Raw genomic sequence first — 20059 nt, 5'->3', positions numbered from 1 at the left:
GATGACAGACTGAAGCTTGGAATACTGACTGGTACTGTCACACACAAAATATGGCCATTACATATAAATCCCTCCATGACACAGTGACATGTCAACTTGCACCCCAGATTCTCCCACAAACCACACTCTGCCAGCCCTCTCTACCAAAGACCTCCTTGGGAGTCATTTAGAGGGCAGCACAGAATATAGATTGCACACAGCACAAGCTGCTGTGCTGGGAGCATCCCCCCCTGCTCGGGAGCTGGAGGCTCTGCCAATCTGTCATGACGTTATTTAGTCAATAATTCATTTTCAGAAGTATCGACTGCACCAAACCTTGCAAACCTCAGGTACCCGACTGAAAGAAGCAAACAGCCAAAAATTCTTCACTCCCTACAGTAAGAAACAAGCTTCAAATTCGGGATCTTCCTCATCAGCTCAGCTACTGCTGTTGGAAGTGGTTTATCAGCCAAGAGGCTGCGTCACTGCGGCCCTTCAAACACAGCTGGGATATGGCAGGTGGGTTTTCTTACACTGGCCTGGCTGCTGAGGGGGGTCCTGGAGGAGGCTGCCGAGCACAAGATGAAGGGTGTTGATAGTCTCATCCACACTCTTCCCCAAAATTTTTGTCAGCTGTTCCAAGTCCTCCTGGACGTGCTCCTGCAGGAAGCTGACGACGTCGCGCACCCGCGGCTTGATGATCCTTCCCAAGGACTGAAGAGTGACAAAAGGCAAGAGCTGAGCACAGCCAATAACGCCCAGGGAAGCACAAGGCACCCAGAGCTCAGTCCTGCCAGACTCCACCCCGTGGGATTCCTGCCACTGGAGCCACTAAAGGCAGCTGTGGGTGTATAAACCTCCACGGAAGAGCATGAAGGAGCCAAAATCATCCCCGGGCAAGGAGGGAAGGGAATTTGGGTCTTGCACCTGGACAGACTGCCCTGGTTACTTGGCAATGTGATGAAAAGGACCAGCAGTGTATAAAGGTTTCACTACATTCTGTGTGGCCACCTGGGACCGTTTCTGGAAGATACCTGAGGGTCTTTTGTGGCTCCCAGCAGCATCGACAGGTGTGTGAGCGAGCGGATCAGGACAAAAACAACGGGGGACATGCCCCGGTCAGACACTCCCAGTGTTCTTCTGTGCTCAACATCTCCAAGAATGTGGCCAGTTTGAGTTCTGTCTTCGTTATTCCTGTAGGAAAGTGTATATATAGTACTTTTTTGCCCTGACAGAAACCACACAAGGCACCTCTGATACCCAGTAATGTCTTTTTGACCCATAGGGTCTTTGAATGCCACAAAAGCTGCCAATTAAAAGTGCTACAGGGGAGCAAAGGCTTCCAGTAAGTTTTGTACACAGACAAGCCAATTTGTTTGGTTTTGCTGGCTGATTACTCTCGCTTGGACATCCCTTCCTAACACTCCAGAGAGCAGCATGAAGTGGTTGGTACCTTTGGCCTGGAAGGCATGACAGGCAGGTCCTGCATCACTTAGCACTGAAAAGGTGAAGGAACCTACCGGAACTCCATGAAGCCCGGCACGGGTGCGTAACGGACCCCTCCGATGGGGACGTGGCATTCCAGACAGCGGCCAACCTCCACGGGGCGGCCACACTGGGAAAGGGAAAAGGAGAACACTGAATTCCACAGCAAGAGCCTCTCCAGCAGGAAAAGGGAATGCAACAAAAATCCAAGCTGTAACTGCTTAATTAAAAACCCTTCTACATACCCCAGGCACAGGGCCTCTGCCTCATGTTTCCTACGTTTATGGCAGAATAGCCTTAATGCAGCTTATGAGATTTAGATTACAAAATGATTAATAATATTGAGTTTAGAAATTGAACTCTGTGCAATAGAACATTAAAACCAGTAAACAAAATAAAGAAGTTTATTGCTGAAAACAGTCTGCTTGAAAACCCACCAGTCCCAAATTCTTACCTCTCCCACAGTGCAGGGGTGGCCATTGGGACATGCTATCAAGAGAGAAACAAACAGGACAGCGTTATAAGACAGATTTATAAAGCCCCTGTTATTTCCTTTCATAGGCACCAACATCCTGGAGCAAGAAATATGCTTCAAGATCTAACCAAAAGCCCTGACTGTCACAAACCTCAAAGGAATGACAGGCCTACACAGGAACTCAAGGAATTTTTCAGCGCTGCTTCTCCTTGAAAACAAGGAATGGAAGCCTGAAAGATTCTGCTCTCAGTGCCAAAGTGGCATTGCTTCAGGAATGCTCCCAGCCCCAGACTCCCAGGCTGCAATAAGGTCCTGCTGTGGGGAGAGAGACTAAAAGCTGGCCAGGAAGGTGGCCCAGTGCTCTTCTCTCACACTTGTGAACCTTGCCACAAGTGACAGGACAGGTCGTGTGCCCCCTAAAACTCTGCAAACAGCTGCAGACTGAAGACTAAACAGACATTTGATGCACTTTGGTGCATCGCCCACACAAACCTTCATTATAAATGTTGATTTAAAAAGGATAACTCAAGAGTGTGTTTGTCCTCACACTTGGAATTCCAAACCCAAGGATTACCCTTCAATCCCTTCCAAAGTCATCCAGGAGCACTTACTGTACCAGCGCAGAGCGGCCACTCCTTCCCAGGCCCTCGCCTGAGCCATGATGTCCTCTGGCATTGTGGGCAGGAACGAGTGCTGAGGGGGAAAAAGGAAAAAAGGTGACAAATGGATCTACAAATCAGTTCTTTCCTGTAGCAGTTGCTCACTGGTTCTTTATTCACAATGGGGAACACGAGACATCTGAACACAGAGTTCAGGCAGGTGACGTAGACACAGATCTTCAAATTCTGCCTTTGAAAATCCACTCTTAGAACTGTCTATATTGTTAAGACTTGCATGTGCACTCTCCAGACATCCTGAACTGGATTCCTGATGCACCCTGGTGTGTACCAGCCATTTCCTTACACTTCAGATAGCCAGCAGTGGAGCAGCAGCTCCCTCCACCCCAACTCAGGAGCCAGTGCTCCCTGGAGCAGGCAGGTCTGCACAGCACCCACTGCTTCCAGCTCTGCTCATTCAAATACCAGCAAAAGTATTTTCTTGATACTGCTCAGGATGCAGAGGTACCTTTTTAAGGGTGGACCTTGTTGTTGTGCTATTTAACCCCAACAGCACTGAAATAATCACACATCAGCATTTCACAGCTTTTGATGTCACGATGTTAAGAAAGGTCAGGTTTACAGAGGATCCCACAAACACAGGAAAGAACTAGAAACATGCTGAACTGCATCTGAGTTCCATCTCTTTACCTCCATGGTGTGTGGTTGGAAGGCCAGGTTCCTGAGGGGCTGCAGGACGGGGCTGTGCCCACACAGCAGCACAGCAGTGGTGTGAACAGCCACCTCAACCAGTGCCCTGTGCTGGCTGGAGCTCTGGGGGTCCACACTCAGGGCTGGCAGGGCATTCCCCACAAGGGCAGCTGCAAAGTGCTGCAGCTCTGGAGAATTCAGGACTTGGGAGTTCTGGATGAACTGAGTCATCGTGGCTGTTTGCTGAAAGAACACATTGAAAAGAAATACACCCAGCACGACACTGCCCAGCCCAGTGAAGAGGACTGTCAGCTGCTTCCCACGCTGGGCTGCCCTGCTTTGAAAACACTCCCAGACTGCCCAGCCTGGGACATCACCATGTCTGGGGCAGAGGAACAAAAGCTCTTCCACCACTGACTCAAATCCCCTTTATCCTTTTCCACGAAGCAGGTTTGTCACAAGCTTCCAAAGGGGAGGGTCTTACCTGCTGCTTGGGATGCAGGCTCGGGTCCCTGGCGCCGTACAGGGCAGTGACCTCCCGGAAAATGGCCAGGAGCAGGTGGACTGATTCCACAGCTGGGGAGCTGCTGGAAGCCTGGAGAAGAATGGATGATGTGGCAGGGAACAGAACAGAGCTGTCCCAGCTACAGTGGCTGCACATGCAGGTGAGAAAGCAAAGAAAACACGTGTGTCTGCAGCACAAGGCACCATGACCTGCAAGCAGAGGCCCCTCGGGTACCTGCACGGGAACAGACACTGCTCACAGGGACACAGAGCTGGAAGAGTGGCCATCCCAACCCCAGCAGGTCCTGGTGAGGGGTGGGCTGTACCTTCTCGGCCTTGAGGAGCCCCTCAGCCGTGCCCTCCACCATGGCCCGTCCCACGGCGTCGCGCAGGGCCCGGTACCTCTCCCCACACGCCAGGTACCGGTCGATGGGGTTGGCCTGGCTGCTCTGGACCTGCAAAGGAACGACCCATGGAGAGCACTGTGGGCAACAGCCAGCTGTTGGTGAAGGCAGAATCTCCTCTTCCTCCCCAGCACTGGGGCATTTCAGCCTTCCCAGAGAGGCAGCAGCAGGCACGGCCACCCAAGGGCTCTGCACAGCCAGGAGAGACTCCATTGAGCAGAGAGCAGGGACAAGTCAGCTTCACAACCGCTCCCACCGTGGCGGGTCCCCCAGGAGCCACACAACAGTAGAAACATCCCAAAGCAGCACAAAGTGAGGATGAAGAGGAGCCCAGAACCATCTCCAGGAGACACCTCTTCTTTACCTGTTGCAGGATTTCCGCTGGGAACACCCACTGGAACCGTGGCTCTGTGACAAGCTTCTGAGCAAACTCCATCCCATACTGACTGGCAACCCTGCGGACCAGGTACACACGATGCCAGTCGTTCCCAGTGAGGCTGCAGAACCTCCTCACACTTGCCAGGTAATGCTGCTTCTCCTCTGCCTGGTCTTGCTCTGGAGGGGAGAAAAAAAAAAAAAAAAAAGGAAAAGGGTAAAAGCACATCCCACCTTTTAAAACTTCTGTCTGCACCAGCTGTAGCACCAAATCCCTTTACTAGTACTGAGTAACTACACGGGAGAACTTTAGAGCCCTCTCTTCCCCAGGTGTTGTCTAGAGCATTTCCTCAGCCAGGTTTCAGACAATGATTCATTTCTTTGACAGAGATGATATAAACTCTTTGATGTAAACTCTTAATCCCTTTTAGCTGCACAGAGCTCTCATTCCTATAAAACAATAAACCTTACAGCAGTCATGTGTCTGAAGCAGAATTTATGCTTTAAAGTTCAATTGAGTGGGCTCTAAACAAAAGTCACTGTTAGAATCTGGAGGATAAAACAAATCTCCTTCCAAAGGTGTAATTGCCACGTGATGACACCTTTGGAGTCACCAGCACAGCCTTGCTACCAGTTATAGAGCACTTCTCACACATGGTACAGGGGACAAACACCGACTGACACCCTCAAGAGAAGAGAGAGTTGCTCTTGTTCTTGGTCACACATCAAAGCAGGTTCAGCAGAGCATGGGTGCACTGACTGCATCCAGCCCACCTGCCCTGGTGCCTTTGCTCTGTATCCAGCATTCCCATTTTCCAGCAGACTAATGAGGCTTACGTGTGTGCTGCTGCAAGTCAGAGATGAGCTCTGCAGCCTTGCTGAGGTACAGGCGGACCTTGGCCACTGCCTGCAGGTATTCCACAGATGATTCCTGAGGAGTCTCTCGGTTGCTCCCTGGGAGATAGTTCTCTGGAAAGCCTTCACTTCCAAGCAGATTGTTTATATGCTCATATCCAAGGCTGTCCTCAGACTTTTCACACAGGGAATCCTAAAGAAGGGCCAGGATGTGGCATGAGCAGCAGAAACACTTCAGTCAGCACTGACACCCACACTGCAGTGAGCACAGCAAACCCACATCTCTCCCTGCACCCTCCACCCCACTGCCATTAGCTCCTCCCTGTGACCACTCCAGTGCTTATCCTAAACCTCTGCAACATCGCCAAACACCATTTTTACAGTGTGCCCCAGCTGTCCCACATTCCCTAAGCATGGAGCCAAGCAAGAGCCACGAGCAGGCTGACCGGCCACACACCCCCCATGTCCCAAGGTGCCAAGCTTTACCTGTCCCTTAGGAAGAACACAATGTTGATTTTATAAAGAAACCCTTCTACAAGAAACTCTAGCTAGTCCCTGAGAGCAGGTTCTGACCAGGTGATTTGATATCAGCTTCCTTTTGGGCTTCCTAGTTGGACAACTAGTTATTGTACACAAGAAACTTGCCTAAAATAGCAGTAGAGTTTCTATTCCTGACTTCTTTTATTCCTGCAACAGTTTCAAGGCCCAGCTAATACCTCCCCAGCGCTCTTACCTCTATGCAGTTGACAAAAAGTAAGTAGAGCTCTTTTTTGTCATTTTTCTCTAGGAGCTCGTTGTGCTCCACCTGGGACAGGTAGTGCTGCACATCAGCTTTCACTTCATTGAAGCTGCGGGAGAGAGAAACACCCCCTCACACAGCTGCTGTGCTGAGAGCTACTACTCATGTCCTAAATCACAACAGAACTACCAGTGATGCCTGTGTGACACGTGGGGTCACTCTGGATCCAGCTGGAAGATGGAAAAGCCATTAGGCCCCGTTTTGCAGATGCCATCTGGCTTCACAGCCTGAGCCAGGCTTCGATCGCCAGCGATGCTCAAGGAGCATTTCCAGGGCAGAAGGCATCTGATCTGCTTTAAGCATCTTATTTAGGGGGTGATCACACCTGAGAAGTGGCTTCTGAGCCCTGCCTGCAAAGGGAGGCTGGGAGAGCTGTGGGAACGGGGAGGTCTGTGGAGCAGACAGATCAGTCCTGATTAAACCTCTGTGGATGAGGAGCACTGCTTTGCTGACCTGGAGCATAGCAGTCAGCCAGCTACCTTCCAGCCACCCAGCCATCCCCCTTCAGCACAGGGCTGGGTCAGGAGCAGCCAGGGAAACCTTGGCACAGCCTGCTCAGATACTCCACCACAAGCTCCATGCAAGCCAGCCAAGCTGCATTGCTAATGCAAAGGCCTGGGATGAATTTCACCTGCAAGGATTCAAATTCAAGGAATGGCGTGGAAGTGAGAGCAGTGATCAGACTGGCTCGATGGGGTTGTGAACAGAGCTGAGCCATGCCCTGATACAACACCCCTCAGCTGTCCCACTGCTCACCTGTACTTCAAGAGCAGCTTCAGCATCACTGAGCGGATGATGGGAGTTTCATCCACCTCATCATTGAACGGGGACAGGAATTTTGTGTAGACAGCAGGGTGATCTGAGGAGAGAAGGAAAAGACAGCAGGTGAGAGAAGGTGGTGGCAAACAGCTCCATGAGGCTGATCATCAGGGTGAAGGGAGCTCACCTGAATCTTTCAGGAGGCTTCTGTGAACAAACAGCAGATCAAGGAGGCTCTGGATCACCTTCGTGTCAGGGGGTTCGTTGTCCTTGAAGCACATGGTAGTGACAACATCTATGAAGAAATTGTTGCACCTCTGCCGGAACAGGGCATTCCTTGCTATGGCATCTCTGGGGAAGGGTAAAAGCATTGAGACAATGTTCAAATACAGAACCACTTAATGGAGGAATCATGCAGATAAAGGCAAAAGTCACCAAGGTGAGATACTTTTCCAGCTTTCCAACTAGATGATCTTCAACCCAAATCATTCTATGATTCTGTAATTTACTGTTTTCTTACAGGGGCCAAGGCAGCTTCTTCCTTCTTTTGAAACAACAGACAGAATGGACAGGACCTGTTTGGTTCCAGAGGGAGAGAAGCAGAGTTCCCTCCCCCATTCTGCTCATGGTGACAACCTCAGAGTGGAGAAATTCCTCACCACACCTGCCCCACTGCAAGGCTCCCCCTTGGAGAGGGTGGAATACCTGATCTCCTTGGAGACAGTTAACTCCACGTCCCCCACAGCGACTCTGCAGCATGGACAGTGCATCTGTGCTGGCACCAGCCACGTGCTGATGCACTTGTGGCAGAACACGTGTTTGCAAGGCAGGCAGATGGGATCCTTCAGCTCTCCCAGGCAGATGGGACACGGCTTCAGACCGTATCTGTAATCCAGAAACAACAATGAACACAACTGCTTCCATGTTGTCTTATCAAAAGCCTTTAATAAAATGTTCATCTGCAACTAGACCAAGAGGAGATAACACCAGACCAGCTGGCTCACTGCTCAGCTCAGGGTGCAGAATCAAACGGGGTTATTGCTCTCATCTGGCTTTCACTACAACACATGAAGTGCTGCCTTACCCCCAGAAACGTGCTGGCAACGTGGGCCATGTCCCTGCCTGTCCCCCTGTCAGTACCTGTAGAGCCTGCTGCTGACCTCGTCCTTACACTCCCACAGCACTGTCATCACTGCAAGAAAAGTTGGATGAGTCTTCATGTCTGAACCGTGCTGGAAACACTGCAGAGGGAGAGGACAAAGCTCAGTGACTCAGCTCTAACACCCGAGACAAAAATCCCCATGATCAGCAGAAGTGAAGAGGGAAGAGGTGAAATCACAGCTTTACCTTGGCAAGACGCAGAGTGTATTTTTTCACTAAAATCTCGAATTCTGGCATCACAGTGTTGATGCCAAACAGCACATGTTCCACAAACAGAGCCATGGCAAACACCCGGTTCCAGCAGGCTCTGTGGGAAGGAGAGCAGGGTTTCAAACAGAGCATTATGAGCTGAGAGCAGGAATGGCAGTGCAGTCGGGTCAGTCAACGATCTCACTGCTTTTCATGCTCCCCACTACAGCAATTCTGCACTTCTCATGACATTCTTACTTTGCCCCTTTGTTATCCAAAGGGATTTTTGTGAAGGGCAGAACACACACAGCACCTAACCCAGGGGCCTGGTCTGGAGGCAGCACTGCAGCAGGACCAGCACCACTGCACACACCTTCCCACACCTTTAACTTCTGTAGGAAGAAAGTAATTTAAAAAATACTAATCACAATTAACTATGTTTTCTTCATGTCAAATAAACTAAACAAGCTCTGTGAGAAATTGGGGTATCTCTCCAGGCTTTCTTCTAAAAGACAAGATGCACTGAAATTCCCCACCTCCCACAGCCTTTATGCCCAGGGGATGAAGTGGGGAGGCACTGCTGGTCGACAGGAACCTGAGGAGAGTTTTAAATAACCCCTGAACCCAGATGGAATGCACCGGATGCTACTGCCAGATTTAGAGGGAGAATCCACAGGAGATGAGAGGAAAAAATGTGGTTCTTGCTGCTTGGTATGTAATTGAGCCCAGCAGGAATCTGGAAAGGTTTGCAAAGTCTGAGAAAAGCAGCACCAAGCAGCTTCAGGCTGTACCAATGCCCTAATTACCAGCCAGGCAGAGGAGCAGGGCTGTGAGCAGAGCTGTGGTACCCACCTGAGTTCCCTCAGCAGCTGATGGCACCGACTCCCACCCTGCTGTGCATCCTTCTCTTTACACAGAAATTCAACGGGCATCTGCAGGTTCCTCACTCTCTGCAGCCAGACCTCTGGGGGGGATGTCAGCACCTGGTTCTCCAGCTCTTCAGCACACACCAGTGCAGCCAACACATCCAAAACCTGGGCACGGACACAGGGGCCAAGTGTAACACAACAGCTGCAGTTCAGAATTACTCATGGACCTTGCTAGAGCACATGGTCTACTGAATAACATTCCACTCGATTATGTTAAGCTCTGGAATTCTCATGCCTGTGGCTTGGCCCCTTAGGACTGTTTTAACTAATGCAAAAGCAGGGCAAACTATTCTAAAACCTGCCAGTAGCAATAACAACACAGCAGATCATTCCTAATTCTGAGGATCCTGAGCTTGTGCTTCCCCCTCTGCTGCTGCTGAAATCCAAAGCAGAGTGAACTCCAGCTAACTCAGTGAAGACAGAGCTCCCTGCTAGGGCCGAGGACCACAAAGTGCCTGGCAGCGACTCTACCATCTCTGAGCGTGGAACTCCACATCCTTCCTGGTTGATGAGGTAGACAACCACACGGGGGTTCACAGCCAGGATCCTGGAGAGGTTCTGCAGGCGGCTCCTGAACTGGTTGTATGCCAGGTGGACCCAGGGCAGGGCGGGCACGGGCTCCTCTCCCCGGGGGGACGCGGCCGCCCACTCGGCCACGCAGGACACGAACGCGGAGCGCAGGCACTGCGGGGGGAGGAGTTAAACCAACGTTAAAAAAGGGCTTTTATGTAATTAGTTTTGCACCAGAAGCACTGGCAAAATCCTCTGAAAGAAGAGAGTCAGTTCCTTACAAAGACAGTCTTAAATGTGCCAATTTATACGGGTGCTGCTTTCTGAGCAATCTCAGCAGCCGCTCAGTGTCAAAGCACCTGCTTTGGGGTGCCCTTGCTGTTGGTCTGTCTCAGAGGGGGATTTTCTCTGAGAGGCAGGACTGATTCAGGAGGACACGTTCACAAGCATCACGCTCTTCTCTCCATCCAAAGGGTTTCCAGCTCTTGTTCCAGACACTGACCTGCAGCTCCACTTGGGAGGAGACATTGATGGTCAAGAAAATAAAGTCTGTGATGTAGCACTGGAAGAGCATCTGCCTGTCTTCCTCAGGCAGAGCAGAGATAAATTTTCCCAGGGCAGTTTTCTGGAAGATATCCACAAACTTCTCAGCATGGTCTGGAAAACAAGAACGCAGAAAAAAGCTGGATATTGGGAGGAGGCTGGCTTTGACACAGCATCTATCCTAGACAGACTGACACCTAATTAATCACTGAGGCATCCAGCACTCCCCTCATTCAGGGCACTAATGAGGGACTCAGGCCAGGCCTTGTCAGCCCAGCACCAGTGCCGTATTTCTGGAACCTCACCTTGTCATTAACTCTTGGCACCTCCACAGCATTTTGAATGCAAGGGCACAGATAGGTGAGAAAGATTAATAGTGAGAAGCACAAAGAAAAGCTGCCTGCACAGAGCTCTGCTGGCTTGTAGGAGCACAGAGGGACTGAAGGTGACTCCAGTGTCCTGGAGGGGCACAGCAGTGACAAACCAGAGCTCACAGGGCAGGTGGAGATGCTCAAGCCAGGCTCTCACCTTCAGTGTTTTGGATGTATTGAGCTTCCAACCACATCTCATCCAGGTACTCCTTTATCCTCCAGCTGAAGGGCATCTCATTCCCAGCATCAGCAGACACCACCATGTTGTTCTGCACCAGAATTATCTCTGGCTGAGAGCTGGGAGATTAAAAGATCATTAATGCACTGGGCTTTTGCCTGGGAAACACATTCAGACAACAGAGGCAGAAGGTGCAGAAAGCAAGAAATCAGCCCTAGGAGGGGACAAGAGAAGGGGAGAGAACTGCAGGGCTCTGATACAGCTCATTTTGCCAGCTGTGGAGCACCAGCACTTCCTCAGCCAGCATTCCCTGGCCAGAGGGCTGTCCTGGCAGGACACGTGGGCTGCAGGGGCTGGGCAGGACGTGGCAGTGACCTGTGCAGCCCCCAGCAGTGCCCAGGGCACAGCACAGTGTCCCTCTGCCATGTGGGATTAAAGCCAGTGCTGGGCTGCTCCCAAGCCCTCCTGCTGCTCCCTCTGGGCTCACCTGTTCTTCCCCACCCCGGAGGGCACAGTCAGGAGTTTGGTATCACTGAAGATGAACATCCACAGGTTTGTCACCCATTTTGCTGCTGGCCTGGTCAACAGCTCCAGGTTGCCATCCCTGTCTATGACAGAAATCAGGAGAGCCAGGAATGGAGTGATCACCTTCTGGACTCGCTTCCACAGGGTGTGCCTTTGGGGCAGAGAGAGACAGAAAAACTCGTGATTTAGTTTTGCTGAATGATTATAAAATGAACTAATTGCTTTTTCAGGCCATCAGCTACACGATTGCTGCCATGGATAACATTGATTACAACGAGGCAGAAGAGAAGTACATGAAAGGACCACCTGTAAGGGAAAGGTATTTTTTATTTTCAGTATTCTTTAGACTTTGGTTACTAGTTTTCTGTTTATATGGAAGAGTTCAGTGTTCTCCCTCCTGTGAAGGAGTGACCTCCAGGGAGGTGACTGTCCTGAATAGTTGCTGACATTTGCTTGAGAGGAAATCCTAATCCTACCAATTAATCCTACCAATTAATCCTAAAATACCACCAATAAACCCCTACACTTCTCTCACTCCTGGCTCACCTGTAATCCCACTGTTCCACTCAAAGCACTTGAGCATTCTTGTCCCAGCACAGCCCATTCAGCTCTAAATCACCCCCCTCAGGAGCCAGGAGAGGCTAAAACTGCCTTTGGAGGGTTTCCAGCGCAGACTGGAGGCTGACACTGCAAATATTCAGATTACACAAAACTGCTGCCTCTGCTGCACAGGTGCCATTTGCAGCCCCTTCCTGGAAGCCTGCACATTCCAAGGATTGCTGCTGTCCTCACCTGAAGGTACCTCCCTCCTGGAGAGCACTGAGGTTGGAAGCCTCCCGAAGCACCCAGTTTTTCGGGTGAAGGGAAATTTCTTCTTGCTTCTTCAAAAGGCTGGAGAGACGAGCCTTTGTAATCTTCAGGAAAGAGGCTACAAAACAAGAAGGAACTTGCATTTTCTGTTGTATTAGCATTGCATCCAAACGCAGATATCCCACCAAGCACAGCATTTTACGGCTGTTTCAATAATTAGCCAACTAGGGGAAAAAAAACCAGTCACCAGAGCCAGCACAGCCAGAGAGAAAGCCACCACCTGAACTGCAGGAAAAGCCCTACAGCCATGAAGGAGCAACAGACTGGAGCAGGGACACACACACTCCTGGGAGATCCTCCTTGTCCACAGTGACCCTTGGGTCCCCAGTGACCTGACTGACATGGGTTGGGGGTCCCCCAGATGCCCAGGGACCTGCAGCACATACCCTTCAAGTCATCCTCCTTGGAGAGGAGGCCGAGGAGAATCTTAATGCGCTTCCTGCTCCGACTCAGGTCCTCGTTCTGGTCCCGCAGCATCCCCACAGCACTCTGCACACAGGTCCTCAGCAGCACGGTGGTGTCCAGGACCTCACCCTGCCCAGAACAGCATGAACAGGATCATTCCTCTCCAGTGCTGCACTCCTGCCCCAGCACACCCCTCCTGGAATGGTGACAGTGCTCCCTGGAAAGGGTCTGTTCCCTGGCACCCCCGCTCCCAGCTCTCATCTCAGAATGCAATTCTGAGTCCTTTTGCTGTCAAGTACATGATGCAACTTCTGTGGCCCCTTCAAACTGGCCTGTGACACAGCACTTGTACTGAGATAAGATTCCTACAGATGAAAGATTCAGCAGTTCAACAGGAAAAGTGAAAATGATAAATGTGACCAGGGAAAATTTGCCCTCCCTGGGGAACATTTCAGCACGTGAAGGGCAAAAGCCACATGTCCCTTGTCCTGGGCATCCTCCAGCTGAGGCTGTCAGGGGAACATAAGCCAGTGTGGGTGTGGCTGCAGCACAGCCAAGCTCTCAGCCAGCTCCAGCACAGCTCCAATGCACACCCCAAAGCACACCCAGCTGGAGAGGCAGGCTCAGAAACACAGCTCCCACCTTCAGGGTGAGAAAGAAAACAGAAGCCTTTAAAGCTGATTTTTGAAAATTAGAAGTATGAAATGACTAAGGATTTAGAGGGCCCTCAGGATGGTTTATTTCTTTAGTGATGCTGATTTTGACTGGACAATGGGGAGGAGGAATTTTTGTCTGATCATTCACATTCATGATGCAAATACTGCTGATGGATTTCAAGGCAATGGGGATGCAGAAGGTGTGTTGCACCTATGGATGACAGAGCAGAGACCCATCCTGACAGCTGAGAAGCAAACAAATGTATTCTGAACTGACCTCACAGTGCTCTGCTCCTGACACTGGCATTTCAACCTCCATCTCTTCCTCCTGTGCTTCTCCATTCACAGGCAGAGCTGCAACTAAGGTGTAGAATTTTTATTAGAAAGCAGCAGTAAATTTCTGCATCAGTCAGATAAGGGTTTATTCTAGCAAGTGCATCCCAGATCAGCAGAAGATCTGTCAGATCCATTAGCACCTGCATCCACCTCCCAAATACAGACACAGCTGCTGGGGCTGTCAGGCTTCATGCAGCAAGAACTGGAAGAAGTGACACTGAGCTGATGCCCTAAGCTCTCCCAGAATCCTATCAGGCAGTGTGAGAGTAAGAAAAAACTGAGGGGAAAGAAAGACCCTTGTCAGTGGTGTCTGTCACACAGCACCTGCTGCCTCTCGTGATGGGACAGAGCACTCAGGCTGCTGAGCAGTGCAAATGCCACATTCCTGTCAAAAGAAAAAGCTAAAGCTACCAAATTAACTTACCTGACGACCCAAAGTTGTAGCAACGAACTAAATACAAATACCAGTTGGGATCCCCCCCAAAAAACAGGTTCTGAGGAGGGACAGTCACAGTTACATTGTACCAGGCACCAGTGGTTCCTCTGGCACCAAGTCTGGGACCACAGCTCCCCTTTTCCCACTGGCACATCAGCCCCAGTGGCTGGCAGAGCTCACCTTTGGTTTTGCCCGAGCCCTCAGAGAACACCTGGCTGATGGTGAGGTTCTGCAGGGCCGTCATGTCCGAGACCATGTCCTTGGATCTGCGCAGGTCGTCGATGTGCACTGACTGCCACAGGCCTGCAGGAGAGAGCAACAGCAAGAAATCATTCCATGCCTGCAGCCTGTTCTTCCAGAACAGCTTCCCAAAGACTACCTGCCAGCACCTGTGGGTTTACATTCAGAGCTCACTCACTCTCACCTCTCGTTGCAGGAAGGGAAGCAGAGTTCCCTCAGAACACACTCCCTGACAGGGCACACACAGGACCAGGGCTCTGAGGCTCTCAGAAGCCACCAGACCCAGAGGAGCCTTCTGCTGAGAGCAGAACATGTCAGCACGTGTTCCAGGGCCTCCCAGAGGACAACGTGCCCAGGGAGTTACCCTTGTGTTTGTGTGCTGCTCTCTCCAGGTACTGATCCCCCAAGGCAGGCCCTGTGGCACAGGGAAGCAGCTCTGACAAGGCACAGGACACACCAAGTCCAGATCTTCAGCATTCAAAAGGACAGTGAGCAAGAGAAGCAACTGCCTGGAGCCAGCTGAAGAGTGAGGAGGGACAGATGGGCTCACCCACCTCCATGGAATCCCACATAGGACGTTCCTCCTTCCAGCCGGGAAAGCTTCATGATAAAGTAAACAAAGACAGAGACGTCTCCCAGGTCCCCCTTGTTGATCTCATTGACGACGGTGTATCTGCAACACAGGAATGCTGGCAGAGCACACACAGGCTCCAGGGCACAGCTCCTTCCTCTGAGCAGACATGTTTCCTCTCCCCAGACAGGCCAAGTGACTCTCACTCCTTCCACCCGGCCAAGCTGCCACCTCCAGCTGTGCCTCAGATGATCCCCTGACCCTCAGCTCTTCAGGACTCCTGCAGCCAGTGGGCAGAATTCACACTTCAAAGGGGATTATCTGCTCACTTGACCCAGCTTAGTTTATTTTGACTTGGGCTACGCATTATTATTTGAAATATAATTAGTGCATCCAGATTCATTCTGCTGCAGAATAAAGGACTGCACATTCCTGAGTCTGAAATCCCCAAACAGCACGAATAAGCAAAGGTGGTGAGGAGTGGCCAAGCAGAATTGAACCACTTCACACCCGACTCACTTGGCAGAGGCGACGAGCTGGGCATCTTGAGAGCCATCTTCAAAGTCTGTCTGAATAATAAGGACTTTATTTCCTGAAGTGGCATCCAGGAAATCCCTGCAGAGTGAAAAGGGATTTAACAGAAGTCACTAAGTGTAAAAACCAAACATTAAAACTAAAGAGCCAGTCACTCCACATTAGCTTTGGCTGCTGCAGGCAGAAGGAGAGACTACAACACCAAACCCCACCTGTGTCTGATAAGGTTTGCTCCAAGCCAGCCCACTGTCAGCACAGCACGGGCTCCTGCCTCCCTTTTCCATGTGTGACTCCAGGTGTTCTGCCCACACACCTTCCACCCAGCTGATGGCCTGTTCCGAGCAGGACAAGGCGAGCCCAGACTCACCTGATGCTCCTCAGGAAGGAGTACTCCGTGTCAAACTGCTGCAGGAACAGGATCTGGGGCCTTTGGGCTTTCCCCTGCACCTCCCTCTCCAGGCAGGCAGCGTCGGTGCTGGTGAGCAGCCGGGAGAAGGTGGTGACCTGGGGACAAGGGGCAGGAATGCAGCGGGAAGGCAGCACAGACCCCTCACCTGTGCTCTGTGCTGCAGAGCTGGACTGCACCCCAAAACCAACTCTGCCAACAGGTAAAGGGCCAATGTGGGCTGTTACAGCAACCCAGGGCCACTGCTGGACATCCTGCAGCTCTGGCAGGATAAACAAAAACCTGAGGGTAGGTCGGGGGGGTGTTGGGAGGACCCCACCAGGCACTCACCTCTGTGAAGACTGTTTGGGACCCAGACCCCTGGTGGACGTGAGCGTGGAGAAAGTCTGCAAAGGACGTGTGCTGCTGCTGCCTGAAGTACGTTTTGGCCAGGGAATCTGCCATGAACATCCCCCCGGAGCTGCAGAGGCGGATGACGGCGTCGGGGGTGGCACAGTTCAGCAGGGCCAGCTGGGCCTCCCTCTTCGCCCGGGCCTGGAGCTCCCCAGGAGGACACTGTGCCCGCAGCCTCTCCGTGGTCTGCAGCACCACCGAGGCGCAGGTGCTGGGCTGGTAGCCCACGAACACGTCGGCCGGGCGGTACCGCTGCTGGCTCAGGAAGTGCTCCTCCGTGCTGACCGCGGCAAACTCCTGCACCCACTTCTGCAGCTCCCTCACGGTTTCTCTTTGCCCCTTGTCCAGCACGGTGCTGATATCCAGGTAGTGCTTCTCCAGCCGGTTGATCAGTGGAATGGGGAAGTGCTTGTACACCACGTCCTTCTCCTCGATGACGATCAAGCGGAACTTGGGGTGCACGCGGCACTTCACCCGGTGGGTGCCCAGCCCCAAATCCACGTACTTCTGGCCAGCAAGGTACACGTAGTACTGGTTGAGGGCATCGTAGAGGCTCTCATAGAGGTTTTGCAAGTTGAGGAGCACAACCATTTGGCCAGTTTCCATGCAGACCTTCACACGGTTGATGTTCCTGCATATCTGGGTATATTCTTGGTCTTTAGGGAAACTGGAGCCAAAGATAATTTCTGGCTGCTGCCGGGCAGTGAAGAAAGCTTGCTGGAGGATCTGCAGTGCCGCGTAGTTCTCAGTCAACACAAGCAGGTACCTGCAATCCCCATCCTCAGCACTGCTGCAAATGTTCTGCCGGACCAGCTCAATCCTACTGATGTCATGAGCGTGTATCTCTCCTTTCTCTGGTAACTTTGAGGTGAATATTTCCAAGGCATTGACATCATCTTTGCCACCGAAGTTACGGAGAACCACTTCGGCGATGTCCTGAGCTGTCGGCTCGCTCTTGGAGTTCTTGGCCAAGGCGAAAAACATCTTTATGAGGCTGTAGTAGTCACGGAGACCAAAGAACTCCCTGTCTTGGGCCTTGCAAATATTTTCATATGCGTCTGCAAAGGGATGGAAATAGGGCTCAACCTTCTGCAAAGCCCCTCGTGATGAGCAGCAAATCCCCTTCGCGCTCTCGATGAGCTCCTCTCTGCTGGGGTCCCCACGAGACACAAAGATGCCTCGGTTCATCTTGGCAGGGTCCAGGGCCCAGTTGGAAATCCCAATGAAGCCAACCTTCTTGTGAGGAAGAGGGACATCATCTATGCAGCCATCTTCCAAAAGTGGGTGCAAAGTCTTCAAGGGCATTTTGGGAGAGTCTTCTGCCAGCCCAATCTCATCCAGAACCACCACAGAGACATATTCATCCAAGTTCTTCCCTTCCTGGAATCGAGCACAGTGCTTGAAAGTGCCTATGATTCCCTCCGGAGTGGAGAGGGGGCTGCACTGAAAAGACACGAGATGGATTTGCTTCAGGTCCTTGAACAAATCTGAATGAGCTGCTTGGCCCTGCATAGCGTCAGCCACGATGGTTTTCGCAAGGGATTTGGAACTCCCAGGTTTCCCAACGAGAAAAAGAGGGATTTTTAGCTCAATACAGATGACCATCATAAAGACATTTTCCTTCAAGGCCAAGTTTCTTGCTATGGTATCCCGGAGTTGCACACCACTCAGGAATAAGTCCTGCATCAGGGAGATTTCTTCCAAAATCTTTTTCTGGGTGTCATAAGGCTTTGGAAGGACCTGGCTGATAGCAGTCCTGTAGGCCTCCTTCCTTTCCAAGGAGGCGTGATAGCAGACCCCAACTGCCAGCACCAAGGACCAGATAGTGTTGTTTCTCTCAACATTGCCCTTTGGTGCTTTCTTCTCAGCCAGGTACTTCTCCAGCTCCCTCAGCAGCAGCTCACTGTGCTTGTAAAACCACTTGAAAACTTCCATGCAGCGCTCCACGTCCCGCAGGCTGACGAAGCTGCACTCGTCGTCCCTCTGCCTCATGTACTTCTGGGAGGCAAAGAGCACCTCTGTGATTGCCTCCACATCACCCTGCTCCATGGGGACCTGCTCCGCGACCCGCTGCACGATCTGCTGGATGTACATCTTCTCCGTCAGGTTGTTCAGCTGCCCGAAATCCCACACTAACGGGATCATGCTGGGCGGGAGCGCGTGGACCCGGTACACGAGCTGCCTCAGAGGGACAGACCCGAGCTTATCCTTGGTCTCATCTGCTTTGACACGGTAGCCCAGCCCAGCTAATTCCAGGCGTTGGATCATCTTGGGCGTGTGCTTACGATACGGGTTGCAGGCTGCGATGATCCGCAAGCCAGAGCCGGAGGCCAAAGGCTTCCCCTGCACCGTGCGGTCACACAGAACCTCCTTGATGCTGCTCACGGCCTCTGTCGTGTTGGCCTCATCAAAGAACAGGACAGTGTCCAACCCGTGCTGCTCCTTGTTGGCTTTAGCCAGGGCTTCTGCTTCTCTGATCCTGGCATAGATCATCTCTGCAGTGGTACCTCCATGAACTTTGACAAGCTTCATGTTCTCCACCTCTACAAAGCTTCTGCGTAACTGGCACAGGAACTTCACCAGTCTGGTTTTCCCACAGCCCGTCTCTCCCATGATGACAACCGGGATGTTGCATCGGAATCGCATCTCAATGGCCAAGATCTTCAGCACGTTGTCCGTGGTGAGCTCGTACGTCTCATCGGGGTCTACCACCCAGGAGAGCCCCAACACCATGCAGAGCCTCTCGAGCTTCTCGTGCCGAGGCAGCCGATCGAACGGCACGTTGAAGGGAACCCTCTGCAGTAACAAGCCCTGGTACAGCTGTGCAGTCATGATGTTCCGCTTGATGACGCTGCCGTTCAGAGGGTTGATGGCATCAACACCCCCAGGGCCGTTCGGCTGGAAGTGGAACCCGATGAACGTCATGGACACACGATCTTCATTGAAAAACAAGTAGGGGTGAGGCTCCGACTCCCACCTCTTCCGAATGCGGAACGGAAGAAGATCTTCCTCCGCCACGTTCTCCAGGTGGGAGGACTGTCTTCCTGAGCTCTGATCGGAAATGTTCAGGGAGGGCGTCGCAAAATCCCTCGCCATTAAAATCATGAAGGTAACGACAAAGTTTTTGAAACCTTTCAAAGTGTCCTGGACAAAGTCAGGGTTGCAGAAGACAGAAGCTTCACAGTCTCTCAGCTGAATGTTGAGGAACCAGGCGAAGTTGCGGAGCTCTGCCCAGGAGGGATCCACGATCCCGCAGTGCAGCAGGAACAGCTGCAGACATTCCGCCGGGCTCCCCTCCACCGAGTGGGCTTCGTACCAGAACACGTCCAGGTCACGCCCCTGATCAAACCTCTTCAGATACTGGAAAGGTCTCTGGAAAGCCTCGCTGCGAAATTCCTCCTCGTCCATTCCTGGGTCTGAAACATCCCCAGACTGTTTTCCAAGTGTCTCCATTTCTAGTACTTCTTTGGGAGACTTACACGTTACTTTAGGGAACACATCTAAGAAATTATACTTCTGGCTTGCTGACACCTGGAGAAGAGGAAAGGAAAGAGTCATCACAGAGCTGATGATCAGAGCCCTGATCTTCTTCAGTTTAGTTAATCTGTTCTTAACAGTCTTCTTGGCTAAAACCACAGACCCGAGTAACGAGAGCCAGCCCCTACAACCAGGACACCTTTTCCCCTTTGTATCCCTTCTTCCACATAAAGGGCACCGATGAATTCTATTCCCTTCTACGCTTTCCTCCCTGGAACACGAGTCCTGTGTCACCACCAGCCCCTCAGTGCTACCTCGAAGAAAACTAAACCCAAGAAACCATCACTTCCACACTCTGTTCTTTTAGCTCCGTATAAATATTCCAGT

General features: G+C 51.7%; 1 protein-coding gene across 1 annotated transcript in view; it reads right to left on the bottom strand.

Annotated features, from left to right (window-relative positions):
* The window catches only part of RNF213 (ring finger protein 213), a 47238-nt gene that overhangs the window by 6012 nt on the left and 21167 nt on the right, over positions 1-20059 (bottom strand). The window contains exons 28-56 of the mRNA XM_027725367.2: positions 16133-19726; positions 15764-15900; positions 15382-15477; positions 14846-14964; positions 14232-14354; positions 13557-13639; positions 12605-12752; positions 12141-12276; positions 11311-11499; positions 10803-10942; positions 10234-10388; positions 9693-9905; positions 9145-9326; positions 8290-8410; positions 8083-8183; positions 7648-7827; positions 7130-7293; positions 6940-7042; positions 6118-6232; positions 5367-5577; positions 4519-4709; positions 4077-4205; positions 3731-3841; positions 3247-3489; positions 2551-2632; positions 1919-1953; positions 1500-1594; positions 1014-1173; positions 513-693 (exon numbers count right to left, since the gene is read on the bottom strand). Coding sequence (XP_027581168.2) covers positions 513-693; positions 1014-1173; positions 1500-1594; positions 1919-1953; positions 2551-2632; positions 3247-3489; positions 3731-3841; positions 4077-4205; positions 4519-4709; positions 5367-5577; positions 6118-6232; positions 6940-7042; positions 7130-7293; positions 7648-7827; positions 8083-8183; positions 8290-8410; positions 9145-9326; positions 9693-9905; positions 10234-10388; positions 10803-10942; positions 11311-11499; positions 12141-12276; positions 12605-12752; positions 13557-13639; positions 14232-14354; positions 14846-14964; positions 15382-15477; positions 15764-15900; positions 16133-19726 — 7537 coding nt within the window. The remainder of the gene's footprint in view (positions 1-512; positions 694-1013; positions 1174-1499; positions 1595-1918; positions 1954-2550; positions 2633-3246; positions 3490-3730; positions 3842-4076; positions 4206-4518; positions 4710-5366; positions 5578-6117; positions 6233-6939; positions 7043-7129; positions 7294-7647; positions 7828-8082; positions 8184-8289; positions 8411-9144; positions 9327-9692; positions 9906-10233; positions 10389-10802; positions 10943-11310; positions 11500-12140; positions 12277-12604; positions 12753-13556; positions 13640-14231; positions 14355-14845; positions 14965-15381; positions 15478-15763; positions 15901-16132; positions 19727-20059) is intronic.

Source organism: Pipra filicauda, unplaced genomic scaffold (genome assembly GCF_003945595.2).
Source record: "Pipra filicauda isolate LSUMZ 115617 unplaced genomic scaffold, ASM394559v2 scaffold80_size11013439_pilon, whole genome shotgun sequence".
NCBI classification, from domain to species: Eukaryota; Metazoa; Chordata; class Aves; order Passeriformes; family Pipridae; genus Pipra; species Pipra filicauda.
Note: the sequence above shows the minus strand (reverse complement) of the source record. Positions and strands in the feature narration are given on the sequence as shown.